The sequence below is a fragment of the Bubalus bubalis genome, chromosome 11 (genome assembly GCF_019923935.1).
Source record: "Bubalus bubalis isolate 160015118507 breed Murrah chromosome 11, NDDB_SH_1, whole genome shotgun sequence".
Classification (NCBI taxonomy): domain Eukaryota; kingdom Metazoa; phylum Chordata; class Mammalia; order Artiodactyla; family Bovidae; genus Bubalus; species Bubalus bubalis.
In genome coordinates this window covers 42,259,013-42,271,311 of record NC_059167.1, presented here as the reverse complement: position 1 = coordinate 42,271,311, position 12,299 = coordinate 42,259,013, and the positions used below count along the sequence as shown (strand labels likewise).

General features: G+C 40.4%; 1 protein-coding gene across 3 annotated transcripts in view; it reads left to right on the top strand.

The window, feature by feature from the left end:
- Positions 1-329: 329 nt before the first annotated feature.
- The window catches only part of COPS2 (COP9 signalosome subunit 2), a 30,797-nt gene continuing 18,827 nt past the window's right edge, over positions 330-12,299 (top strand). For 2 of the 3 annotated variants that reach the window (XM_025295560.3, XM_025295559.3), the window contains exon 1: positions 3,341-3,400. In XM_025295560.3, the coding sequence (XP_025151345.1) occupies positions 3,356-3,400 (45 nt within the window). In that variant the 5' untranslated portion in view covers positions 3,341-3,355. Of the gene's footprint in view, positions 488-3,340; positions 3,401-12,299 lie in introns of those variants that run through there. The other variant, XM_006077808.4, reaches the window with a different exon arrangement.

The window sequence follows — 12,299 nt, the reverse complement described above, 5'->3', positions numbered from 1 at the left end:
ATGTCAGACTTTTCTCCGCGAAAGCCTTCTAGTCCCAAACCGCCTCTTACTTTCACCAGGCTGAAATGGTTTCAGAGTCCCAAGCAAGGGAGGAGACTGTCCCCTTGCCCACGAGGGAGGAAACCGCACGTTAAGAGCGAAAGGTTTCCAAGGCCCTTCCGATGAAATCCGAGGCACTTGAAGATTCCCTAGTTGCTAGGTTTAGTTGCTAAGGCACCAACCGTCTCACAGGAAGAGGAGCACGGTGCAATCGCTTTTAGCGTCGTAGCGAATCCTCTCAAAACCGAGCTCATTTGTTCCGGGAGGAAACATTCAGCTCCTCTAAGACCGTCGGGAAGGCGAGAAGCTGGGAGTGACGCCTCTGAGCCGCAGAGGATTGTGGGAGGAGGTTGTCTCCAATTTCTCCTCCCCACCTCCCCCCGTCCCAGCCAAGATGTCTGACATGGAGGATGATTTCATGTGCGATGATGAGGAGGACTACGACCTGGTGAGGCGCAGGGAACAGAACTCTGGGGCTGGAGGTGGTTTCTGGGTTTAGGAGCCGGGGCAGGGGCGGCCGCGGCCTCTCCCCTTAGAACATGTGCTCCTTCCAGCCTTTCCCGATGCAGTGACAGGACGAGTTTACCTCCTCCCCCTTCCCGCACCGGGCCCGCGCCCTGCTTCTCTAGCATGGGGGAAGGGAGGGTAAAAGAGGCGGTGAAGGGGGTCCCGAGCCTTCAGCTCCAAATCCTAGCGCTTCCTTCGTTTGCAAGGACACCCCTGGCCTCCGGCGTCAGATTCTCATTGCCTCCTCCCTATCGCGCGAGCCGTTTTGGGGACCGTTCAGTGGTCTAGGCCCCGGCTCTGCCCTTTCGGGCCCAGTCTTCCTGTCCCCTCTTCTTCATACTTGAAAGAGTGCGAAATGCTGGGAGAGGGGTCCAAAAACTAGGGGGCCTTCCTGCTCCCAGACCTGATGCCACTTGTGAATCTAGAAACAGAGCTTAATTAGTCTTGTCCAGGCTCCGTTTTGGTATAAGGTAAAGGTGCAATAGAGAATTGAGAGCCAGGCTAGCTTTTCAGAAGTAGTTTAACTACTTGTTTAAAGAGAAAAGCTGGGGAGGAGGTTTTACTTTTTGTTTGGGGTTTGGGAGGTGGGGTGGTATAAGAGAATTGACTCAATGGCTTTTTTCTTGACTTGGAAATTTCCCAGTATTTAGAGTTTAAAATATCAACAGTGTAGAACAAAACGAATTTATGCAACCGAATGGTGATTTTTAAAGATTCAAGGTTTAATTTATGAACGGACTTATAAGTCTTTAAAAATTCACTAACATTTCAAGTTGATATTCAAAAACATTGTGTGGGAACTAAGAACTATTATCTGGACCACGAATTAGCGTCAACTTGGCTTTGCTTTTTATTTGGGGGAGTTTTTGTGCATGGTTCTTGTGTGTTATGGTGATGCTGCATTATCGTAAAGTTATGAAGTAGATGCTCAGGGAAGTCTGGTTCATCTTATATTTTAAGTGCCAGAGAGTCTCAAGATAATTAATGTATCATTTTGAATTAGTGTACATCTTCTTTGTATAGTCGTTTCTAATTAATCTTTCACTTTTAAAGGAAAGCATTTGCAAAAAGGAGAAGGAAATGACCTGAGTCAATAGTGCTGATAATTCTTAAAGGAGTTTTGCTAGTAGTAAGATTTCTGCCTTACATTTTAGTTTGTGCAGACCAAGCCAGTTTTAGGCAGTGCGTTAAATCTTTCAAGAATGTTACTTGTAATATTTCGTGCATTTTTATTTATTACATGTTTACATATAGTACAGGTATTTTTTAACTCTGGAAGTGTTTCTTTTAACTGTTTTACCTAGTTTCAGTTTGTGTTTTTACTTGTTTGCGCTTTTCTTTTTTCTAAGCAATAGTTTTTTGAATACATAACTTACTAGCACTGTGAGTGAAACTGTAATGTAGAAATGGCACTGAGAATCTTACTGTCCCTTGAAGTACAGAGTTCACTTTTGCAGGGATTTTAATTAAATATAAATGATTTAACTTGACTGTGTTTCTCCAGCCTTTGAGGGCTTACACCACATGTACAATATAAAACTGAATGTGTAATTTTAGCCTCTTTTTTTAAATTTCTTAACCCAAAAAGATGAGATTTTATACAACCACATAATTAATGATCCCCCCAACATTCTGTTAAATAGTCCTGCCTCATATCTCTCTTACATAGATATCATATTTATTTTTTACTTCCATAATTTCCTTAAGCCACTATAAACATATATTTATTAATTTTTAAACATACATTTAAAAAGATCAAGCAAGGCTGGTTGCCACTTCATGCTTAATCTGTTACCAAAAGAGTTGTTGTTTTTGTTTTCTAATATTTGCCTGAGCCTTTTTTGTTTCTTTGGATTTAAAGAGTCTGAATCAATTACTGTTTTAGGGAAACTTCTTTTTTTATTAAATGTATTATTTGTTGGATAGTTCTTCACCTCATTTTAGTGAAAAAGTTAATGAGAGCCATGTACAGATACATTCAGTATATATTTTATCAACTGTCTATTGATAAATACCTGAAATCACTTCTTGAGCTAATAGAAAAGAGACTTAAGTTGGTTTTAAAAAAGAAGACAAAACAAGCATGAAATTAATTCAGTATGCTTGATCTGTTATTTCTAAGATCCTTTTGATTTCTGAGGCAGAAGCAGGTATTTTCTAAGCATAGTAATTTATGTAGCAGTGAATGGAGAGAAGATGGTGCTGGTAAATGTGTTAATTCAATGTTAATTTTACAGATTTACATACAATAGTATTAATAATAACAGCTAATAAATACTATCGTGTCATTCATTAAGTTAATAGGGCCATTGATAAGTTAAACTGTGTTATAATTACACAATCCAGCTATTCAAGCTTGAATTTGATTAATACTTCTGTCTTTTTAGAAAGGATTTAAGACAGAGTGACTTCATACCAAAAAGTATTCTTTAGTAGTTCCTATAATAGGTAGAGCATTGTATGTTTGAAAAATATTATTATAAAGGGAAAATAAAATGGTGAAAAGATAGACTAATTCCATTTTTTAAAGTATATTACCAAACAGTGAGCCTCATTATAATCATCGTGTGTGTGTGTGTGTGTGTGTGTGTATATGTGTGTCTGTCACTCACTCAGTCGTCTTAGTGACCCCTTGGACTGAAGCCCGCTAGGCCCCTCTTTCCATGGAGTATTCTAGACAAGAATACTGGAGTGGGTTGCCATTTCCTTCTCCATAATCATCGTGGTTAGGTTTATAGTTGTGATTATTGAATGAATGTTTATTACTGTTGTTGCCAGTGCTAAGTCGCTTCTGACTTTTTGCAGCCCTATGGACTACAGCCCACCAGTCTCCTCTGTCCCTGGGATTCTCCAGGTGAGGATACTGGAGTGGGTTACCATGCCCTCCTTCAAGGGATCTTCCCCACCCAGGGGTTGAACCCTTGTCTTTTACATCTCTTGCATTGGCAGTCAGGTTATAGTGTGATTAGTGAATAAATGTTTATTACTATTGTTATTCTTGCCTTAACAGATAGCTGTTTTAATGCCCTAGAAATTTACTTCTTTTGGGGAGGGGTGCAGAAGAGTCTTTCTTACAGAATCTGTTTGTCACAGTTTTAACAAGTTCAGACAAATGATGTCATATTATAACCTTAGAACATGGTTTAGCAAATTAAAATTGAACATTTCTGTTTTATAAAAAGATTTTTTAATTGACATGAATACTTTGAAAAAGTAGTAGATTAATAGGGCTTCCCTGGTGGCTCAGACAGTAAAGAATCTGCCTGCAATGCAGGAGACCTGGGTTCAATCCCTGGGTCTGGAAGATCCCCTGGAGAAGGAGATAGCAACCCACTCCAGTACTCTTGCCTGAAAAATCCCATGGACTGAAAGACTAATACTTAATACAGCACAGGGCAGAAAAATAGCTTCAGGATTTTGTGTGTTTAATATTAAGACATTGATGTCATCCATTGTGCATATAAGGAGCTTGCAGATTATAGGTTATTTTATTCTGAGACTGTTGTCTCCATCACTTACAGCTTGACAAAATGTTGGGGATCTTTAGGAATAGATTTACAAACTACAATTTTTGTGGTCTGGGCCAGTGTTCTTTCTGCTGTACACACATTTGGAATTCTGAATGTAGTTTTCACAGTAACAAAATTTGATTATACAGTTGAGGCTTTTGAAAGGAACATGACACTCCAGTGTTTAGAACTGAACACTTTCACTGCCATGGGCCCAGGTTTGATCCATGGTCTTCCCTCATAGCTCAGTTGGTAAAGAATCTGCCGGTATTGCCGGAGACCCCAGTTCGACTCCGGGTTGGGAAGATCCTCTGGAGAAGGGATAGGCCACCCACTCCAGTATTCTGCCCTGGAGAATTCCATGAACTGCATGGGGTTCCAAAGACTAAGCAACTTTCACTTTCTGGGGAATTAAGATCCTGCAAGCCATGCAGCGCTGCTCCGCCCCACCCCCAAAAGGGCATGTTTAATTGTAAATAATTGGAAACACCCTCCAAGTTATCAATAGTAGGAGAATACTATTAATACTCATGAGATAGTAATAGGTAAAATATATCCATGTGATGGAAAGTATGTCAGCATTTCAAATCATGCTTCTAAAGAATATTCAGTGATATGAAAAGAAAAACTTGGTAAATTAGTCAGGACTCCTGCATATAGGGAAGGAGAGGACAGGAATACATGTCAAATTGACTTGAACTGTAAAGAACATATATTGGCTCACATCACCAAGAAGTGTAAATGTAACAGGAGTCAAGACTCAGATAACGATGCTGGGTCTTTTTCTGCCTTTGTCTCTCTTCTGGGCTGCCTTCCTCACTGTATTGGCTTAATTGCCTTCATAGTATATCACAAGATCTTGTAATATAATGTGTTATCTTCCTAGTATTATAACCCCAAAGGCAAAAGGGTCTTCCTTGCTAACTCTAGCAGTGAAACCCTAGGAAGAACTTCTATGGATTCACCTTAGCTCTGGGCCTTCTGTGAACCACTGAGAGAGAGAGGATAGATTGCTTGCCCTCTAGGAGAGGAGCACTGTGTTTGGAAATCCTCATCTAAGAGAGGAAGGATCAGTCACCATTACTGTGCACACAGAGAATACATGTCCCCTATAGATATGTAATCCATATTACAATGTTATTGGGTGGCAGTAAAATTTATTTGTTTTGCTGGGTGGGAAAAATACAGAATAAAAAGGTCTGGAAAATACAAAAAGTGTCAGGAAAATTAAAATGTTTATTTCTTGCAAATTTTTCACAGTGAGTCTGTATTTTATTGCTGAGAAGAGAGAGGGTGGTGTTTAGGGTACAAATGATGAACAGAAGTCTTTGATCTTGAGGGGCCAGACAGTGATTTTGTCATTGCTCAAAATTTTTTAGAATTCTTCAGAACCTGAGGCATCTAGCATTTTAAAATAGGTAATACATACACATGGTTCAAAAACATGAAATGTTAACATTTCCTTTCCATTTTTGTTCCTCAATTACCCAGTTCCCATTCCTTACCATAGGTTACCAAATACAGATTTTTATCCCCCCTTCCCTTTTTTAAACCAGAATTAGCATATTAAATATATTGTGCTACACTTTGTTTTTTATTTTAAATATTATTCCATAGACCTATGTCGAAAGATTACTTATTTCTTTTTTATAGCTGCATTGATTGTGTGGATGTACCATAAGTTTATTTACTCAGTTCTCTGTTGATGAGGATTTGACCTGTTTTCTTTTGCTATTTTAAATGGTATATGGCTTTTTTTTTTTTTTTTTTTAATTTCAGCAATAGCCAGGTTTTCTCTATTCTGTAGGTGTCAAAAATTCCGAGTCAGGTTTGATAAATAAGTTGAGCCCCCAAATTTGGATGATGCTGTTTTAAGTTGGAAACATCTAACTAATAAAGTTAGTTTTCTTAAAAATTTCAGAAGCGTTACTTAATAATCCATGTCAGTATATAGGAATAATTTACCACCTCTTAAAAGTTACTGCTTAAAAGAAGATTGGTTTGAAATGTAAGTTTGAGTACATTTTCAAAAAGGCCTGTAGCATTACCTCATAGGTGTACCCTGTATAATGAAATTAGAGAGGTTCAAACAAGGGTAACTCATGATAAGGAGACCATTGTAAGATCTCCCATAAGTAATGGGAGATAGCTCTTTTGTGCTAAGAATAAGATAAATTAAGATTCTTCACCCCTAATGTAAATCTGTAAAGTGTGACTATCCAACAGAGTAAATTTGTGCTTGTGTATTATACCCCAGAAAGGAACACATGACCATCAGCAAGAATTAGAGACTTCCTGTTGGGTTCAGCCCTCATAACTGACAGGCTGCTGCTACTGCTAAGTCACTTTAGTCACGTCCGACTCCGTGTGACCCCACAGACAGCAGCCCACCAGGCTCCCCCATCCCTGGGATTCTCAAGGCAAGAAAACTGGAGCGGGTTGCTATTTCCTTCTCCAGTGCATGAAAGTGAAAAGTGAAAGTGAAGTTGCTCAGTCGTGTCAGACTCTTAGCGACCCCATGGACTGCAGCCTACCAGGCTCCTCCATCCATGGAATTTTCCAGGCAAGAGTACTGGAGTCGGTGCCGAGAGGAACTGAAACATCAAGTGTGAGTGACTTACATAAATTTACATGACAAATTAGTGGGCAAGTCAAAACTAGAGCCCATGCCTAATGACTTTAATGATGTCTTGTTGGACAATTTAATTTGAAAACTCAAAGTTAGGGCAAATAAAAGAATGTTCTAATTTATAGCATAGACAGATTAGGATCCATTACCTTGAGTGAAAATTTTTTTTTAAGTTTGGTTAATTTTATTAATGGCTAAACCATAAATGGCTACCTTGGATTAAATTTAGTCCTTAAGGATACGGAGACTTTACCTTTGGCACTAGATGCGCAGCATCTATTGTCTAAACCTGATCAAGGCTTGCGAAGCATTGTTAATGGTGAGTCTTCTATTTCCTCGAGCATATTTCTTAAGACCTCTGTTGACAAGAGACACAAGAATAAGTACATGAACTATGAAATTGACCCTTTTTGACTCCAACATAGAGTCAAAATTGCCCTTTCCTGTGTTGTGTTATTTTGAAACATTCACTAACTTTTCATTTCAATTAAGCAAACACTTCCTGAGCATTTTGTGATGTGCCAGGTTCTGGGGATACCAAGATCAGTAAAAGTAACTTCCTGCTTTTGAGAAGTTCATGGTGGGGCAGGGGAGGAGGGGAGGTGGGAGGTGGGAACAACATACATACAAAACTGTTCTTCAGAGATATGCATGTCATGTAGAAGCATGACTATGGAGAAAATTTATTTTGCTAAGAAGACTTAGAGAAAGAATCACAAGGTGAGCCTTGAGGAATACAACATTTCCAGGAGTGTTAGGGCTGGACATCATCACAGGAGAAAAGTGGGAAGCTTGTTGGGAAGGGCAGGGGTTTAGAATTCGGGGCAGAGAGACCAGTTTATGCCAAAGCAGAGATTTTAAAGAGCATAATATGTTTGGGGGAAAGAAGAATAAATTTGGTTGGTGTAGATGGTTAAGAGATTGCTTTGGATAGATGTCAGGACATGAGTTATATAGGTTGGAGCTAATGTGCATTTGAGTGGATTTTTTTTAAAAGCCCTTTTAACACTGTTCAGGTGCTTGCTTTTTCATATATTGCTTAAATTCTTTGATTTTTGATTAAAACATTCTTAATGTATAGATTAAAATTTCAGTTTCTCTCTTAAAAGCATTTCACTTATACTTTTATAGTTATTGCATCTTCATCTGACATAAGGGAATTCAGTTTAGCAATATTTAATATTTTTCCTATATTCCCTGTTTTGACTAATGTCATTGTGTGTAACCAAATCGGCTCTAGTCATTAAGGATAACTTTTTCCCCTTTCTTGTGCCCATGTGATGTGTCCTTTTATTTTACATCCTTAACATCACATATATTTATTCTGTCCTCTCCCTTTTCTCCTGGTCTGCTACTTGGAATCAGGCCTTCATCATCTATTGGCTAAACAGTTGTAAGAGTATCCAGTGGGTACTTCCTTACTACCTGAGTGCTCTTCCTAAAACACAGATCTAATTATTTCTCTATAAAATCTTTTAGTGGGTCCCCATTTGATATAAACTCTGCTAGACCTGTATAGTTCTATTCCCCTGTCTGATACTAGTTTCTCTCTCATCAGCTCTGCATGCATCCTGTGCTTCAGCCCAATCAGACTACTGGTAGCTCTTCTAAATATGCAGTGCTTTTGCATAGTTTGTTTTGTTTTGGTGCCTTTTTTCATCCCTGGGAAAATGCATTCCTACTTTTAGACCTGGTTGAGGTAACTTGTCCTTCTAACTCATTCAAGAGTAGTTAATTACTCCTGATACACCACTGAACCTAGTCTGTGTCTCTGTTACTGCTTCTGTTGTATAATATTGGTGTTTCATTTGCATATCTGTCTCAGACCATGAATAGCTTAAGGAGAAAGACTTCATTTTCATTTGTTGAGCACATTTAATTACTGGTTTAATTAAAGATCATTATCATTGAGTGTAAACAATATATGCTTACATGCTTAGTCACTTCAGTCTTGTCTGACTCTGCAACCCCATGGACCATTGGTCCACCAGGCTCCTCCATCCATGGGATTTTCCAGGCAAGAATACTGGAGTCAGTTGCCATTTCCTTCTCCAGTGATAAAGTATGAAGCAAGTGAAGTGAGTGAAGTGAAGTCTCTCAGTCATATCCGACTCTTTACAACCCCATGGACTGCAGCCACCAGGCCCCTCCGTCCATGGGATTTTCCAAGCAAGAGTACTGGAGTGGGTTGCCATTTCCTTCTCCAGTAAACAACAGACATCAGATCAGATCAGTCGCTCAGTCATGTCCGACTCTTTGCGACCCCATGAATTGCAGCACGCCAGGCCTCCCTGTCCATCACCAACTCCCGGAGTTCACCCAGACTCATGTCCATTGAGTCAGTGATACCATCCAGCCATCTCATCCTCTGTCATCCCCTTCTCCTCTTGCCCCCAATCCCTCCCAGCATCAGAGTCTTTTCCAATAAGTCAAGTCTTCACATGAGGTGGCCAAAGTACTGGAGTTTCAGCTTTAGCATCATGCCTTCCAAAGAAATCCCAGGGCTGATCTCCTTCAGAATGGACTGGTTGGATCTCCTTGCAGTCCAAGGGACTCTCAAGAGTCTTCTCCAACACCACAGTTCAAAAGCATCAATTCTTCAGCGCTCAGCCTTCTTCACAGTCCAACTCTCACATCCATACATGACCACAGGAAAAACCATAGCCTTGACTAGACGGACCTTTGTTGGCAAAGTAATGTCTCTGCTTTGAATATGCTATCTAGGTTGGTCATAACTTTCCTTCCAAGGAGTAAGCGTCTTTTAATTTCATGGCTGCAGTCACCATCTGCAGTGATTTTGGAGCCCCCAAAAATAAAGTCTGACACTGTTTCCACTGTTTCCCCATCTATTTCCCATGAAGTGATGGGACCGGATGCCATGATCTTCGTTTTCTGAATGTTGAGCTTTAAGCCAACTTTTTCACTCTCCACTTCCACTTTCATCAAGAGGCTTTTTAGTTCCTCTTCACTTTCTGCCATAGGGTGGTGTCATCTGCATATCTGAGGTTATTGATATTTCTCCTGGCAATCTTGATTCCAGCTTGTGTTTCTTCCAGTCCAGCGTTTCTCATGATGTACTCTGCATATAAGTTAAATAAACAGGGTGACAATATACAGCCTTGACGAACTTCTTTTCCTATTTGGAACCAGTCTGTTGTTCCATGTCCAGTTCTAACTGTTGCTTCCTGACCTGCATACAGATTTCTCAAGAGGCAGATCAGGTGGTCTGGTATTCCCATCTCTTTCAGAATTTTCCACAGTTTATTGCGATCCACACAGTCAAAGGCTTTGGCATAGTCAATAAAGCAGAAATAAATGTTTTTCTGGAACTCTCTTTGCTTTTTCCATGATCCAGCGGATGTTGGCAATTTGATCTCTGGTTCCTCTGCCTTTTCTAAAACCAGCTTGAACATCAGGAAGTTCACGGTTCACATATTGCTGAAGCCTGGCTTGGAGATTTTTGAGCATTACTTTACTAGCGTGTGCTGCTGCTGCTGCTAAGTCGCTTCAGTCGTGTCCAACTCTGTGCGACCCCGTGGACTGCAGCCTACCAGGCTTCTCCGTCCATGGGATTCTCCAGGCAAGAACACTGCAGTGGGTTGCCATTTCCTTCTCCAGTGCATGAAAGTGGAAAGTGAAAGTGAAGTCGCACAGTCGTGTCGGACTCTTAGCGACCCCATGGACTGCAGCCTACCAGGCTCCTCCATCCATGGGATTTTCCGGGCAACAGTACTGGAGTGGGGTGCCATTGCTCTGTGAGATGAGTGCAGTTGTGCGGTAGTTTGAGCATTCTTTGGCATTGCCTTTCTTTGGGATTGGAATGAAAACTGACCTTTTCCAGTCGTGTGGCCACTGCTGAGTTTTCCAAATTTACTGGCATATTGAGTACAGCACTTTCACAGCATCATCTTTCAGGATTTGGAATAGCTCAACTGGAATTCTATCATCTCCACTAGCTTTGTTTGTAGTGATGCTTTCTAAGGCCCACTTGACTTCACATTCCAGGATGTCTGGCTCTAGGTGAGTGATCACACCATCGTGATTATCTTGGTCGTGAAGATCTTTTTTGTACAGTTCTTCTGTGTATTCTTGCCACCTCTTCTTAATATCTACTGCTTCTGTTAGGACCATACCATTTCTGTCCTTTATTGAGCCCATCTTTGCATGAAGTGTTCCTCTGGTATCTCTGATTTTCTTGAAGAGATTCCTAGTCTTTCCCATTCTGTTGTTTTCCTCTATTTCTTTGCATTGATCGCTGAAGAAGGCTTTCTTATCTCTCCTTGCTATTCTTTGGAATTCTGCATTCAGATGCTTATATCTTTCCTTTTCTCCTTTGCTTTTCACTTCTCTTCTTTTCACAGCTATTTGTAAGTCCTCCTCAGACAGCCATTTTGCTTTATTGCATTTCTTTTCCATGGGGATGGTCTTGATCCCTGTCTCCTGTACAATGTCACGAACCTCCGTCCGTAGTTCATCAGGCACTCTATCTATCAGATCTAGGCCCTTAAATCTATTTCTCACTTCCACTGTATAATCATACTGGATTTGATTTAGGTCATACCTGAATGGTCTAGTGGTTTTCCCTACTTTCTTCAATTTAAGTCTGAATTTGGCAATAAGGAGTTCATGATCTGAGCCACAGTCAGCTCCTGGTCTTGTTTTTGCTGACTGTATAGAGCTTCTCCATCTTTGGCTGCAAAGAATAGAATCAATCTGATTTCGGTGTTGACCATCTGGTGATGTCCATGTGTAGAATTTTCTCTTGTGTTGTTGGAAGAGGGTGTTTGCTATGACCAGTGCATTTTCTTGGTAAAACTCTATTAAATCTGCTTCATTCCGTATTCCAAGGCCAAATTTGCCTGTTACTCCAGGTGTTTCTTGACTTCCTACTTTTGCATTCCAGTCCCCTATACTGAAAAGGACATCTTTTTTGGGTGTTAGTTCTAAAAGGTCTTGTAGGTCTTCATAGAACCGTTCAACTTCAGCTTCTTCAGCATTACTGGTTGGGGCATAGACTTGGATTACTGTGATATTGAATGGTTTGCCTTGGAAACAAACAGAGATCATTCTGTCGTTTTTGAGATTGCATCAAAGTACTGCATTTCGGACTCTTTGTTGACCATGATGGCCACTCCATTTCTTCTGAGGGATTCCTGCCCGCAGTAGTAGATATAATGGTCATCTGAGTTAAATTCACCCATTCCAGTCCATTTCAGTTGGCTGATTCCTAGAATGTCGACGTTCACTCTTGCCATCTCTTGTTTGACCACTTCCAATTTGCCTTGATTCATGGACCTGACATTCCAGGTTCCTATGCTATATTGCTCTTTACAGCATCGGACCTTGCTTCTATCACCAGTCACATCCACAGCTGGCTATTCTTTTTGCTTTGGCTCCATCCCTTTATTCTTTCTGGAGTTATTTCTCCACTGATCTCCAGTAGCATATTGGGCACCTACTGACCTGGCGAGTTCCCCTTTTAGTATCCTATCATTTTGCCTTTTCATACTGTTCATTGGGTTCTCAAGGCAAGAATACTGAAGTGGTTTGCCATTCCCTTCTCCAGTGGACCACATTCTGTCAGATCTCTCCACCATGACCCGCCCATCTTGGGT